This window comes from Manis javanica, chromosome 7 (genome assembly GCF_040802235.1).
Source record: "Manis javanica isolate MJ-LG chromosome 7, MJ_LKY, whole genome shotgun sequence".
In the NCBI taxonomy this organism is placed as follows: Eukaryota; Metazoa; Chordata; class Mammalia; order Pholidota; family Manidae; genus Manis; species Manis javanica.
Genome location: NC_133162.1, coordinates 32,174,509 through 32,189,854, shown reverse-complemented (window position 1 = coordinate 32,189,854; position 15,346 = coordinate 32,174,509). Strand labels below are relative to the sequence as shown.

At 48.1% G+C, this 15,346-nt stretch overlaps 1 protein-coding gene across 50 annotated transcripts in view; it reads right to left on the bottom strand.

Annotated features, from left to right (window-relative positions):
- SORBS1 (sorbin and SH3 domain containing 1) overlaps positions 1-15,346 on the bottom strand; it is a 228,564-nt gene that overhangs the window by 76,390 nt on the left and 136,828 nt on the right. For 36 of the 50 annotated variants that reach the window (XM_073240623.1, XM_037015662.2, XM_073240636.1 and 33 more), the window contains 4 exons: positions 14,978-15,340; positions 11,240-11,384; positions 7,399-7,428; positions 868-1,037 (listed from right to left, as the gene is read on the bottom strand). In XM_073240623.1, the coding sequence (XP_073096724.1) occupies positions 868-1,037; positions 7,399-7,428; positions 11,240-11,384; positions 14,978-15,340 (708 nt within the window). The remainder of the gene's footprint in view (positions 1-867; positions 1,038-7,398; positions 7,429-11,239; positions 11,385-14,977; positions 15,341-15,346) is intronic. The other 14 variants (XM_073240653.1, XM_073240639.1, XM_073240646.1 and 11 more) reach the window with 2 other exon arrangements.

The window sequence follows — 15,346 nt, the reverse complement described above, 5'->3', positions numbered from 1 at the left end:
TAGCTGCGAATCCTAGTAACAATTCTCTACTTATTATTATAATATATGAATTATTGCTTAGGACCAGACACTGGTTCTTTTGAGGCTTAGCCCACACCACTTCAACTGGTCTCCTCCAAAGGGAAAAAAAAAAACAATCTACTAAGCAGAAACTGTACAGAAACCACAGCTAGTGTTCTGGTGGGCACATGGAGAAGAAAGGAATTCACCCTAATCCAGTTTCAAAAGTCAGGCTTGCCTTGAGTTCTTTAGGGCCTATGAGAGGCCGGCATGCCTGTACAGCGGAGGAGAGCTGGGCATGGCTGCCTCAAGACCCACTCTGTTCCGGAGGCTTTGGCAGGCTGACTCCATTCTTTGGGTCCTATAGAGCCTTCTCTGCACCCCCCCGGATGATGACCCATCCAGGGGAACTGTTCCCTGAGCCTGTAAACAGGGAGCTTGAGGCTCACACTCTCCCAGGATTCTCTAGTCCTGGACCAACACTTTCTGACTGAGCTCCACAGAAGAGCATAGAGACTGGGGAACGCTGCCCACGACATCCACCACTGAACTCACACGTGCTGAAGCCTCTCAGAAGTTATGCTTCAGACAGACCTGTCTGCCTTTGTCCCACTCTGCTTTTCCCCATATTCGAGTAGCCTTTTCTCACAAGGCTTATGGACACCTAACATAAGCTTAAGGGAAAAGCTGCTAAACACTGAGCCCAGCACTCGGGTGGGCTTGGGAGGCTGGCCCACAGCAGGCTTCGAGAGTAGGCGGGGCTGAGAACCTCCTCATGAGGCCTTTGCAACCCACAGATGGAGTTCACATGCACTCAGGGGTGTACACTTCTCACTGGCCTGCAGACTTCTACGTCAGTGTTCGTACCCGGAGTGGGATGCCCACATCATCCATGGACACATCGCTTAGGTCCTGAGCGCTCTTAGCCACCCGCCTGTCATCCTTTGCCCTTTGTTCAGCAGCCCTGCCAGGTGAGGTGGGTTTTTCCTGGGTTGGTGCTGGGACCTGCTCTCCCACTCTTCTTTCTGAGACAGGATCTAAAAGTGAAAAACGATTGTTAGCTAAAGCTCTTCTGATGGCTGCAAGGCAAAAACAGCCTCCCAAACAACGCAGCTGGGGGAAGTGTGTTTGTTAATTCTCAGTTGGCATGAGTTTTGCTTATGGTAGGTGTCAGCAAACTATGCCTGGCCACCTGTTTCTGCAAATAAAGTTTTCTTGCAACACAGTCACACCCACTTGCTCACGTATTATTTATGGATGCTTCTGAGCTACAATGGCAAAGCAGAGTAGCTGTGACAGAAAACATGCGGCCCATGAAGCCTAAAATATTTACCATCTAACCCTTTAAAAAAAATTTGCTGACAGCATTTGAAGTGCCCTGCAGAAGTGTGCAACTGGTGTTGCAGACATCTGAGTAGTTCTGACAGTTCTAGTAATTCAGGGAGCAGGTAAAACCACAAGGAAGTAGCCAAATGCTACTGGGAAGTTGTTTCATCTCCTGGAAGCCACTTAACTTTGAGTGTCTGCATTTTCTCCTCCAAAAATGAGGCTAACACTTCCACTGGCAAACTTGCAGCAATGCTGGATATGAACCTAACCAGATAACTAATGCTGAAGTGCTCAGAAAGCAGTGAGCTGCTAAATGCACAACAGAGTTTAAGTGATTCAGGATGAGAGGTTACAGAGAGCTACTAAACACACCATGCGTGGTCTACAGATTACACAATTACATAGTATAATCTGCTATTCCAAGCCATGTCACTTATTTATGGGAAGGTATTTACTAATAGGCACCTGCTGTGTGCTTTGCATTCACATGCCATGGGGGTAAACCATTCAGAGCGCTGGCCTTCAAGCTGATGTCCCAGTGGGCAGAAAGAGCAAGAAAGTCCGCAGTGAGCATGCAGGGTGACCAGCCATCCAGCTCAGCTGAGGAATGGAGGTTCACGGCCCACCCCTCAGAGGAGGAGTCAGCCAGACAGTCAGAAGTGAAGGGTGTTCTTGGCAGAGGGAACAAACAGAAGCACATGCAAGCAAGACGGCCACCTCTGAACTACTCCGAGCTTATTATGTGCCACTGTGCTAAACTTTTCATTATACGTCATCTCAGTTTATCTTCTCAATAACCCTGTAAGGAGGAAACTATTATCATCCCTCTATTTATTTTTTCTTTTTTAACAGTTGAGGGGACCAAAGCACACGGAAGTTAAAGTAACGGGCCTGAGGTCACATAGCCAGTACATGGCCAAGCTGGGATTTGGACTGGCGGCCCCCTGACTCCAGCAGACTCTGAACCATAGCCTGTCTTGCCTCCTTAAAGATAGTACCACGGTTTTGAGCCTGGCCTCATCCAAACAGAGAAGTCTGGAAAGGGAACTTGTTGGAAGGCAAAGAGAGACGGCTACTTCCATTTAGCCCCGCCACCTTGGAGAAGACAGTGAGACAGTCAAATAGAAGTGCCCTAGAGACCCCCAGAAGAAATGTGGGAGTGCAGCCCAGGCGAGAGGTCCCAGCAAGAGTGCTGTTCTGGGGCCACCAGCACACAAGCAGTGGCTGAAGTCCAGGAAGCGGAAGAGCCCAGAGGAGAAGGAAAGTGGGAACAGAGTCAGGGCTGAATCACACAGTGAGGATGTCACACTTACAGGCTGAAAAGCAAAAAAGGATTTCCAAAAGGATGCTTGAGCCACTGGAGGCAGAGGAGGTGAATCAGAAAGGGAAAGTGAGGTGTCCCCGGTACCACAGAGTGTAGATGCCCTGGAGGTGGGCAGCTAAACACGTCACTCAGTCAGTAAATAAAGCTGAAGCAGAGGAGGAGGCATTAGGTCCGGCAACAGGAGAGTCACAGGACTGCTCTGAGGGAGCAAATTTCAGCGGGCAGTGGGGCAGAGATGTCAGGCTGCAGGGGAAAGAATGAATGTGGGAGCAGGCAGTGGCGTCAGCAGTAGAGAGGGAGGCCGGCACCCAAGGAACAAGATGGCAACCAGAGAGGTCCGAGGATTAGGAGGCAAAAAGGTTTAGGCCAAGGGAGTCTGAAGTCCTACATATAGCCGTATGGTGAGACCGGAAGGGACGGAGATGGGCCCTGGCAAGGAGTGTGAGCTCAGCAGGTGGCCACTGCTTGACGGAGGGGCTCTTCAAGAAAGGAAAAGGTGCGGAGTGCTGGCTAGAGGCCTAAAATCTCGCAAAAAGCAGGGACCCAAGGCTCCATGAACCACTATGCCAAAGTCAGAGATGTGCGTCTGTGTGTGGGGAGGGTGGGGAAGCGGGGACACGCTGTATCAGCTCACTCAGGTTGCATGACTTGCACAGCCGACTTGATGCAGTGACTCCACCCAGGTTTCCAACTAACTCTGGAAATGCATGCTCATTTTTGACTGCAGGACAATTTCTAATCATTCTGTGCGAGACTCAGCTTAGTGAGTGCTTCGGAAACCCTGACCCCAGCCATCATCGCCTTAAGCTTTAAAGGATGTTAAGGCCACACTGGCTTCACGGATGAGTTCTCATGCTCCCAGCAAATTCCAACAGGAGGCCAAGGATTTGGCAGGAAGCCAGAAGTGCAGGGGGGGTTTCAAGTTCTACCCTTCCTATGGCTCTGCTGAGCACCCTCCTCCCACCTGGAGGCTCCTGAGTGTGATCAAGAAGCAGCCAGTGAGGCTGATCTCAGGTTGCCTCACCAGGTGCTTGGAGGTGCTCACACCTTCCTCTTTAACATCATCTCTTACGAAGAGGAGGAGGAAGATCACAGACATGTCATTCTCCAGGTTTCCAGGTCCAGAGAGAAATTTTTTTAAAACTGTTAGGGCAGGTGGCTCCAACACCACCACTGAACTGCAAAACTCAGGCTGACAGTCCATGGAGTTGTTCCAAAGCTGCCAGAATCCCTTTTGATCTACAAAAATTAGTCCTGAATTATTTCACTTTGGAAGCTTGTGATCATATGATTCATAACGAGTGGATTTCAATACTAAGGGCTGAAATGCAGCCTCAAAGAAAAAAGGTTTCTTTATATAGTGAAAACCCAAGTGTGGAGAGAGTAAAGGTTCCTGTGGCCCGGATTCTCACCCCGCCCTGGTCAGCTTGCTCACTACACGTGTGGGTATTATGTTGTTACTGACTCTATATAAAGAGCTCCGCCCAGTGCTCTGGGCGACACGGTGGCACGGCCACATGGCTGCTGCATGGCTGCAGGAGAGCGGAGACTGGAGTGGTGGCAGTGCTGAGGACAGAGACTGAGACGGCTGCAGGGGCAGAGAGGCCCAGAGGCAGAGACCGGCTTGCTGCATGCAGACTCGCTCTGAGTGGAGAGGATTCTAGCGACTAACCTGCCACAATGAGCCTAAAGCTGGGTAATAAATCCTTTCACCCAAGAACATTCCACTGTCATTTTTTCAGTGTCACTGAATCCACTCTGAACTTGTTTGGGGCTGAAACCCTTTGGCAAGACACCAAGTAACACTTTATTGTGCCCTGTAGGTGACAGGACCACCCTCTGACTTTCATGTTACAATGTAGGCTTACTGCTTGTGGGTAAAATTGTAGTATTTTCAGAATATCTCGCCTGGCTTTAGTACATCTGCATGTCAATACGCGGTGAGAGGCAAAAAGAAGTATGGCTTTAGGGCATTTGCATCATTCCTCAGGGGTGAAGAGAAGTTCATCTCAACATCAATGGGTAATTATCTGGGCAAGGAGGGCTCATCTGTACCCCAGAGGTGAGCGGAGGGCTGGTTTTGCTGCTGCAGGAGCAGGAGAGATGGACTGGACTGAAGTTTGTGAGCCATAAATGGGTTTTAAACTTTATTTCTCCCTTTGACTGATTTTGGTTTTTAGAGGTATTTTGCCCCGGGATTTCCTTTCCCCGGATTTATACTGCTGTTCCTCACCAGGCAGATACTGATTCCTCATATGACATCCTAGAGTATTTCCTTCTATTTTTATACTATGCTTTGAAAAGGAAGGTCCTGGGAAGGACCACTAAATAAATGACGATGCTGACAACCTCAGACAGGCCTCAGTGTTCACAGGAGGTGGGAAGCTTCCCTCTTCTTCACACCCAAAGCTCTGTGATGGGGGACTCCCCCAGTGCTAACACTTCCCTCAGGAAGGGAGACATGGCCTCTCTACCCCCTGGGGCAGCCCCTCTATCTTAGCCCTTGTTTTCCTGTCTGTCTACCCAAGGGGACCATGAAGCCAAACATGTGGGCCTCATTCCCGCATGAATCCCATTGAAATCCACTAGGGCGGGGGAGGCTGGTGGTCCTACACTGCCCACGCCACGGGTGCGACACTGAGTGTCACAGGGCACTGAGTGCAGAGCCAGCCCAGCCCGCCCACCCGCTCGCCCCCTTCAGGAGCTTCTCAACAAAATGGTGCTGCCTCTTTTTAAGTGAAGACTAACAAACACTTAGTGAGCACTACTTCATGTCCTGTTCTATCAAACACCAGTAGTGCATCTGTCCCCAAACGAGGATGGAAGCATCAGGCTTATTTTAGAGCCGAGGAAGTGGGGCCTGAGCCTGTCAGCAGGGGCAGAAACCCTGATACTCACACAGCACCATCCAGTGTGTGAGGCACACTGCCCCTTCCTGTTGCGCAGGATCGTCTTGGAGGCAGGGCAAGTATTAGCATCCCCATATGCCCCCCTGGGGAAACTGGCTCAGAGAGGTAATGTTATTCACCCAAGGACAAACAGCTATAAGAGGGCAGGGCCAAGACCCATCTCTGGGTCTCCTAACTTGTGTTAGGGGGCCTCTTTCATCTATTTCACTACTCCTTTCCAAATCCCAAAGGTAGAAAGGGGCCCACAGGAGACACCCACCCTGTTCTCAGCAACCTTGGCTGGAGCCAGGGAGTGAAGTGGACTGGGGTGTGGCAGTGCCAGAGGGGGCAGCGAAGGGCACCTTGTGCTCAACCACAGCCTGTCCAAGCCCTGTGGCCAAGCCCAGATAAAGCTGAGAGGATGAGAGAGCTCCATGTTCATCCCTGCTGGGCCCTCCACAAGTCACAAGGACAGCAGGAGGATGAAGGAACACCGAGATCAGGAGCAGCTGCTCAGAAAACTGTGGCTTTTGTTTTGTAATCCACCAGATCAGGGTTTCTTAACCCTGGAGTTCATGAGTATCTGCAAATCTACCCCATGCATGTTGACACACATGTGGCTTTCTCTAGAGAATGAATCTGCTCTTATTATAGTCTCCAAGTGAGTCCAACCCCCAAAAGTGGCCACAAACCGTCACACCACACCACGAGCAGCTCATGGGCAGCAGTTCCCTGATATGGCCCCAGAGCCTGGCTCAGTGCCTGACATTAAGTCGGCACTCAATAAAATTAGAATTGAATCAGTGGAGGCACCTTCTGATAACAGTCCCTGGCATCTATCAAGCATTTAATAAGTGCCGACGCTCAGTGCTCAGCTGTTTATAGCAGAATCTGTGAAGCACTACCGCATTCACCATTCAACACTTAAAAAGAGTGATCTGTGGTTCAGTTCATTAGTAACCTGCCTAAGATTGCACCATTAGTAAACAGTAGAACCAGGATTCAAAGCAGAATGGCTATAAGCAAGGCATGACGAAATGATTGGACATTCCCATTCCTGGGATTCTTCATGATTTGGACCTACGTGTCTGCCCCTGCCCACCCCGACTTGTCCCAGTCCTGTGCACGCTACCAGGGATGGAGACCTGATATCTGACCACACTTGCAGTCACTCCCCACCATCAGTTCTTGGTGAAACGTGCCACTCCAGCGTGCTCAGTACAGAGGGCAGCATCAGCCTCACTGGGGATCCACTTAGAACTGCAAATTCTCGCCCATACCCACTTAACCCGCACCTCTGGAGCTGCGGCCTGAGAATCTGGGTTTTAACCCACTCTCCAGGAGATTCTGATGCCTGCTCAAGGTCAAGAAGCAGTGCTCTCACACCTGCTTCCAGGCCCACACCTGCGTCCACCACCCCAGGGTTGTTTACCGGCATTATTTGCCACCCAAAAAGAAAAGAACTTGCCCCCATTCCCCAACCCCAACTGGTCACATCATAGAAGGCAGACAGCAGCAACAGAAAGGTGGCTTCTTCAGCAAAGCCTGCCATAAACACTCCATCTAAAGCTTAACTCTTTGTTCTTTTTATTCAGAATATCCTGTTCCTACCCACCAAGACATGCAACACAGCTCTGCAGGGCATGTTTCCCAGTCTGGGTCACTTGTCTCATCTGCCCCCAGCAGCCTACAAGCTGCAGGGAGGCAAGAGCCATGCCTGTTCTCATTGGCTTTGTAGTCCAGCGACAGAGTCCCCAGCATCACAGGAGCTCCTAAGGCTTTGCTGATTGGGAGGTGACCAGAAGGTGGCTTTCACAGGAACAGGGGTTAATGGGTAAATAAATATTTCTCACCTACCTGAAAGGCTACTGAGTCGTTTTTGCTGTTCTGTGATAAAAGAGAAAATACACATTGTAAGATTTACATAGACATGGTGAGACCACACAGTCATAACTCACTAGCAGCCCCATGCCTGTATCCTCAGTGCCCTCTGGGCTTAGATGCCAAAATGCTGTGCAGTCCAAGCTAATAACGTGGCTCCCATTCCCCAGGCGCTACCTCACCACAGATCTGCACCAGGATGCAGGAACTGTCATTGTTTTCTGATTGTTTACATCTGGTCTCAAGATGATCTGATCACTGAAGGAGACCCTCCCAACTCTGCTGGATTCAAGGGAGCAGGACCTTATGCAACGCCAGTCTTGGTACTTTTGAGGGAAATGTAATGATAACCATAGCAGCTACCATCTCCTGAGAGCTTGCTAAATGCCCTTGCATTAACAGCTTTCACACAGTTTTAACCTGTTAACAATAACCGTAGCAAATAAGTCAGGTTTGTTGAGCCACTTCAGATAAGCAGCAAAAACTACTCAAGATGACACAGAAAATGAGGGCTGGGTCTAGAAACTGGATTCCCCGACTCCTGGTCCAGGGCTCCTCCCCATCTCATCACCAGGCCCTGCTGCTCCTTAGAATCAATGTGTCTATTGGCTTCTCATGCTGCTGAACACTCATGGGAAGGGGAGGCCAAAGTCTCCTTTTAGAGAGTTCTGTGTACGTGCTACGGGATGACCACAAAGACGACCTTTACCTTCCACAGCGCTAAATATAAAGCAGCCACACAGATAAAAATAGAACACTTGCCAGCCCATGGGTGCCATCATCATCCCCCTTGGCCACGTCCCCACCCTCCCTCCAGAATCAGTGTGGGCAAGAAGTAAACAGAGTAGCAGAGAAGCTCACACCTGGTGGAAGCAACCGTGTCCACTTCTGGCATGTGAACACGCTCACCCTGGCTGGACCACAGGAGCCTAACAGAGCTCCAGGCTCAGCTCTGCCAGCAACTTGCTAGATGACACTGACCAACTACTTAAACTCTCAGCCCTGGTTTCCTCTCCTGTTAAATCAAAATGCTCACTGGATCTATGGCCCACAAACTCTGGTCTGCAAGCTGCAGACAAGGCCTTCCACAGTTCGCAAAAGCCAATCTATTCAATTTAAGACTATGTTGTTCCCACTTCCGAGGTGTGAATGGCCTTTCTTTCAGAGAATGATGTGTGAAGTAGGTAACAGCAGTTGTTTTTCAGGCATTTTAGCAAAGTAAGAAATTAGCACCCTAGGGGAGTCCCCAGATTGTTTCACATGACCAGGAGATCCAAAAGTCTGGGAGCCCTGGAGCCCGTGCTCTCCAACAGGTCTGTGGACTGCCAACACCTGCAGGCCCTGCTGAGATGCTAGAAAATGCAGAACCTCAGCCCTTCCCCAGACCTCCTGGACCCAAACCTACAAGGTAAGACCACTCTGAAGACTCTACACTGATTGAAGACTGAGGGGCTTTGAGCTGGCGGACCATGCGCCTCTTCCAGTCCTAGTTTTCTGATACAAATCCTCCTTCCCAGACCGATCATAGGTGATTTGTTCTCAGACACACATAATATGAAAGCTCAGGGACGAGGGCAAGGGGCTGTGGAGCACGGACATCTGTGCCAGGCCGGATCTGGAATACCCCTTTATTTGTATGCAGTTGGGGAGCTGGCCTGGAGAAGGCAGGCTATTGTCACACTATGTCTTAGGACGTCTAGGCAAGAAAAAAAGGGAACCTTTCTACGATGACTAAACTAGAATTCTAGTAGTGGAGTAAAGTTCTCATTCTCTCAGGAGACTTTGCAATAGTTAAGAAATTGTTTTTATGGGTACTGCCTATGAGGCAGAGCAGAGCTGCCAGGCTGTGTAAATTCCAAAGCAAATCCAAAAACACATGACCTAAACCCACTGAAAATCAGTAGTTCAGGGCTGGGCCAATGGGGCCCTTCCATTCTCCTAGACTCTTTCTGCCCCACCTTGTTAGGGAATCTGTCGTTTGCTCTTGATGAGAAGCTGCTTTTAATTCCAAAAAGTGCATGCACTTGTACCCTTTACTGAAGGATGTCTGATTCAGGCTGCATAATGCTGGTTCTTAAACCCAAGGGCGGGACTTGGACAAAAGAGAGAGGCAAGGAGCAAAGGCATTTGGGCAAAGAAGAAGAATCCCCTTGTTCAGGGGAAAAGCGAAAGGGAACCACAGGCCTTTCTGTGCTCAGAGACGTCTCTCACTAGGTGTCACCAGAGGGACCTGGAAGCAGCTGCCGCTACACTTGGCATTTGCCAAAACTCAAGTTGCCTTGGGAATAAATCCCATTTTTAGAGAAACTGCCTTTCTTTCTGGGAACTAACTTGCTTCTGTTTGACTGGATTTTTTCAAAAGATGAGTCATCAAGAAGTTCATAGAGAACCCAAATTTCACTTTGTCCCACAGAACAGTCACTTTCTGGGCAGAGAAAGCCCCTGCCAGGAAGGGGTATGGCCCTACTGACAGGGGGCGGGGATGGGGAGGGGGCCGGGGGGTGGATGGGAGATGGGACACCTTTCACCTTGAAAAAACACAGACTCGTGGATGAAAATTAACGTGGGGGCCAAACACAGCAGAAAAAGTAACATTACTGAAATAACTAAGATTTGAGTGGGAAGATTTTAAGTGAGAGAAAATGTTTCATTCACCTCTTTTCAAGTCTGAAGCAGGAAAAAAGAAACTCTATTTAATATGGAAAACAATAAAAAATAGATTCTAGTCCCATTCTCACCCAAATTAATGCAGAGAGAGATGGGTGGGGAAGGGAGGAAAGCTATTAAATAGGTGAGCAGGTGGTCAAGAAAAGGAAGGATTTGGTACCAAGCTTTGAGCTCTATATAAAATAATTAAACCTCTACTATTCTTTGAAATTCAGAATAAAAAGGCCTTTCTACACTAGGAAACAGCTTGAAAACCTTACACTTCACACTGCAAGGGGCTTTTGAGAAAGGTAAGTTTATTCCTCTACTGAATTCCAAAAAGGAAAATTTAGGATTTGGAGTTATCTTCTGTAATTTTAAGGCAGAAGGGTCAACAAATACAATTATTACCTCAGAGCACTTCTGCTTCACCTAACAAGCCCCTTCAGTGACAGGGAAGAACCAATCAGGAGAAGCATTAAGAGAAACTCTAGAGAACAAACATGAACACCCTCAGCAGAGCTGTACGGGGCCACGCTGTGCAAAGGGCAAATGGCCACATGAACCTCGTGTCCCCAGAGGGTACCCTGAATGAGAGCCAAGGGCAGTAACTGCTGGAGAGAATGCAGGCTAGTGACTCACTATGAACAAGTTCAATAGCCTTTGTTTTAGAGGTATAAAACACCTGTTATAGATTAGAAAGGTTTCCATCCACTGCTTTCCTGAAATTTTGCTTTCTAGAAAATTTATAATGTCAAAGAACTAAATGATGTAGGATGTAGGATACCACTTAAAAGAGTTATTACTATACCTAGATTTTCCAAGAAAAGCTCTGATTAGAATTCTCATGAAGAGGAATTAGGGGGCACAGAGTTTTTCCTTTCTTTTCAGTGCTTTTGTGTGGAACATGCGCTGTCATCATCCAACACGTGGAACAGACACCTGTCATCCCACATCGGGACCTCTGCCTGCCTGCTGTGATCCACTCTGTGGGTCGTAGGAGTAAGTAAACTGAGGCAGATGGCCTCAGGGAAGGATGGGGTATTTGAAAAAACTTCTGTGGGGTGGCAGAGTTCTTGCCCCGGATGTCACGGAGTAGCTATGCTGATTCCAGTGAGCTTGGGCAGGGAGGTGGGGGGTGGGGAGAGTGTTTCATGTGAGGCTTGCTTACCTCGATTGTGCTGCAAGAGCACAATAGTAGGGTTGACAATTGTCGTAGAGGGGTAGGCAGATGACGGCTTGCTAACTGGTGCAAAGGTTTGGGAATCAGTTCTAACATGTGAGGAAGAAACTTCATTTAGCAGAGGACCTGAATCCTGGAAAGAAAACAAACACTGTAACTAACTTCAAATAGATGAAGCTTAGAGTTAATGTTTTTTAAAAAGAAGAAATTTAAAATTTCACAAAGACCTTAATTATAAAAAGAAATGTAATTAATGAGACATATCATTAATTCCAGTTAGAAGCTTAATCTGGAATACTTGGGCTCTTTGCTGGTATTAGTAAGGGGAGAAAGGCAAGGTCAAGTGTTACTGACAGTCTCAGCAACGTCATTCATTATTTTACCTGGTAATTACTGTGGATCAATCCGGTTACTGAAAAAGCAAATTTCAATCAAAGAAGAATAACATGCAGAACTCATGCAATTCCAAATGTGATCCGAGAATGAGAGCTAGTTTAATTGAGAAGAACCAGGAAAGTTTAGTACACTTGCTTAAAGAAACATGAGACAAGATGAGGACAAGAAGCCACTGATGAAAGAATGGGGAAGAGCTAAGTACAAGTTGGTGCTTAGAAAGCCACTCTTATCCACACCACTGAGCCACCTCACGTATCCAGTCCTACTCTGAGACTTTTTCACTCCAGTATTGATAGGGATCTCTGAAGGAATAACTTGTGGAAATCCTGATTTTAAAAACCTGAGGTCTCTGCCAGAAATACCAATAGAATTATTACTACTAACATAACCTATGGGATGGAATAATGCCAGTCTTTTTAAAGACATAAAAATAAGACCACAAAATGTAGTAAGGATATGTAGACTTTCCTCTATCACAATTTTAATATTGAAAAGTTTCTGTTTTGGAATTTATAGACCCTAAAGCCAGAATGTCATTCTTAAAGTGTTTGAAGAACAAGACTTTGACAGTTACTCTCCAGATAAAAGTGTGGCTCAAAGCAATTAGTATGTTCCATCAGAGATCAACTGCTCTGCAAATGCCTTTAGGACAAGGGCCATGCCTGCCTCTCCTTTCCTCCTGCAGCTAGCATTGTGCCCTGAAGACAGCAGGTGCTCAATAAATGCCACATGAATGACAGGAACTGCTACCAGCAAAGACGTTTCTGAACTGCTTTTGCAGCAGGAGAACACCTGCCCATCAAAAGAGAGGATGTGGGTGTCAGGATTCAGGACAGCTCCTGAGACACTGCAGGGCTTCCTAAAACACACTGGCTTGGTCGGTCCAAATCTTCTGAAAGTACCCTAATATTACAGCTTATAGTTATAAGCAGTCTCTCAGTTTAGTGAATAAAACTTTTTCCAAAGACTCGAGAAGCACAATATGATCTTTTACAAAAGTGCCTCATCTCAATTTTTTCACAGTAAGTTGAAAACAATTGCACTTTCCTAATTTACTTCCAAAGTGATGTAATAAAAATACGTGACATACAAGGGACAACTCTGCCAAAATGCACTCAAGAAACAAACAAAAAACCAGGCATACGGATTCTTTAAAGTAAAAAATGCCTAAGGATCACATGAGCATGAAGTATTTACAAACTTTACTCTGTGGTGCAGTCTTATTTCTAGAACACATAAATGGTGATCAATTAAAAGAACCTGGATCAATCAACATGACTTTCTTCTTCCCTCTTGCTCTCAAATAGCTGCAGATGGAGTAGGTATCAGCCTTCGGCTTGGCCACCATCCAGGAGGGCTCTTGCTCCTGGTAACTCATTCAGTGCAGGAACCCAAGCAGTTTCCTTTCCCCTCTTACTCTTACCTCAGGCCAAACCAGAAGTTATCAGGCTAGCTGAAGCCCTCCCTGGAAGCGTACACCAGGCTGAGCGGCCAGGCTTAAGAAATGAGGACACTGCTCTCACTGATCTGTCCCTGCACACCTGAGACAAACTCAGTATGAAAATCTAGGTCTACACAAGTGATAAATTATAGGGTATATACCAAAAACACTCACAATGATACTAATACACTAAAAACAAGACTCTAGATGCTACTCTAGGGCAACATTCTGGGCCAAACATACTCTCAAAACAAGAGCAGCTGCTAAATTCACCTGTAAGTTGAGCTGGGGTGAGGAGCATGTATCAAGGAACCAACTAGAACTTTCCTCCAGCAAAGCTAGAAGGATACCTAAGCCCCAGGGCCCTGCGTGGCTGGCTCCCAGCTTAATTGCCTTGTGCTGCATCAAGAGATGTGAGAAGAGGTCTCAGCCCAAGCTGCAGCCATTCCCAGCTTTGCTGTGCCCGGTATTTGACTGCAAATTCTCTTACAAACCAAAAAAAGTTTCCTTCCTGCTTTCTGCAGGACCAGCTTCCGCTGAATGAGCCATCTGAGCCAGTTTTGTAAGCATTCCTCTTTACACAAGGGACGTCAGTGCACTATTAGTTCCATCAGCCAATTGCATGACCCGCTAGATTACTGTATCTCAAAATGTGGCCCAAGGACCCTCAGCACCAGAATCCCCCATAGATGTGTGTCATCAAGTCTGAGCCCTAGGCCATGCCCCAGACCCATTCACTCAGAAACTCTAGGATAACCCAGAGCTAACCACACCTCCCTACTGTAAGGTTCCCATGTATACTACACTTGAGAACTGGTTGATATGCTACCAAAAACCCCTTCAGGAACAAGGTAGTACCCCCAGAACCTAGCAGCATGCCTAGAACATGGTAGGAACTCACCGATCAACTATTAGCCAGTTACTTATTACTGAGGGACTTCCTGCCCCTCTTTGCTAGGGCAAGTTCTCAGCAACATAGGTAATATTTATGTGGGCCTCTCTGTGCCAAGCACGATAACAGGAACTTCTAAAAACTCAGTCCCACCGTACCCTACAGCCCTGTGAGCAGACTCATGCATCCCCACTTCACAACTCACACCGAGGTTCTTAGAGAGTCTCTGGATCCCCAGGGCTCCTGGGGAGAGACCAGCCCAAATACTTTGACTCAGCTTTTTCTCCAAAGCCCTTGAGCTTCCCACCTGTGACAGAGCCTCATGCCTCACAAGGTGGGACCTCAGCAGTCAGGGCCCTTGAGGCTTCAATGACCACTGGGGCACTCTTGTGCCACAAATGCCCCGAGAGCCAATACTTAGGGGCAGCAGAAATTTTCTGCCTTTTGAGGAAACAGTCCTACCATTTGCACAAGGTCTTTATACCCATTTGTTCACTTAAACTCAACTCTCTCATTCTCTTGTGTCGGACCCAGTCTCTGCCATTGCTGCATATAAAAAAGTGTGTTTACATACTAGGTCAACAAAGAGTGACTTTTTGTCCCCTAGAATCTCACTGCTCCCAGGTGGAGAAAATACTGTTGGCTTTTCCACATAAATTCTTCAGCCTTCCTCAGCTCTCAACGTTATATCTGCCTGGCCTGGGAAGAGGATATCTAGCTAAAGGAAAGGCCACAGAGGTTTTCTTTGTGGGAAAACAAAGTTCTTTAACAAAGATGTACATTCCAAACAGGACAGAGAGGAACAGGGACTTGAGACCCCGGGACACACACGGGAGGCATGCACTCCAGTGAAAGCAAACACGGTTCCCATCGCCACGCAAGCACAGTGGCAGCCAACACTTCCCTCAGAACTTAGTACTTCAGTGAGAAAGGGGTTTTTTACTGCCAGGAGCAGACGTTCAGGACAGCCGTGAGGAGGGGATTCCGGCAAGCTTACGGTACTTGGAACAGCTCCCGTGAGGTCAGGCTCCGAGACTCTGCGGAGGCCCTCCGGTCCTGGAGGGACCAGCGGAGGCGGTGGTGAGAAGGATGGTGGTGTCTGGCTAACGGGGGGACGGGGGCCAGGAGCACTGGCTGGCTGGCCGTGGTGGGACCGCCTCTGCAGATGAGGGGGAATGAAATCATCTAGAGTCGGGAAGGTCAGAGGTGAGCTGGCAGAGGTGGGCGCCGGGGCTGGGGGGCCAAGCGGCCCCAGAGATGCTGGAGGTCTGGCAGTGCCTTCTTGCCCTCTGTCGGTATTAACCATGTAGAGAGGGACAACTATTACCTCGGGCTGGGCTGGGCCGGAGGAAGTAGCATCCTGTAG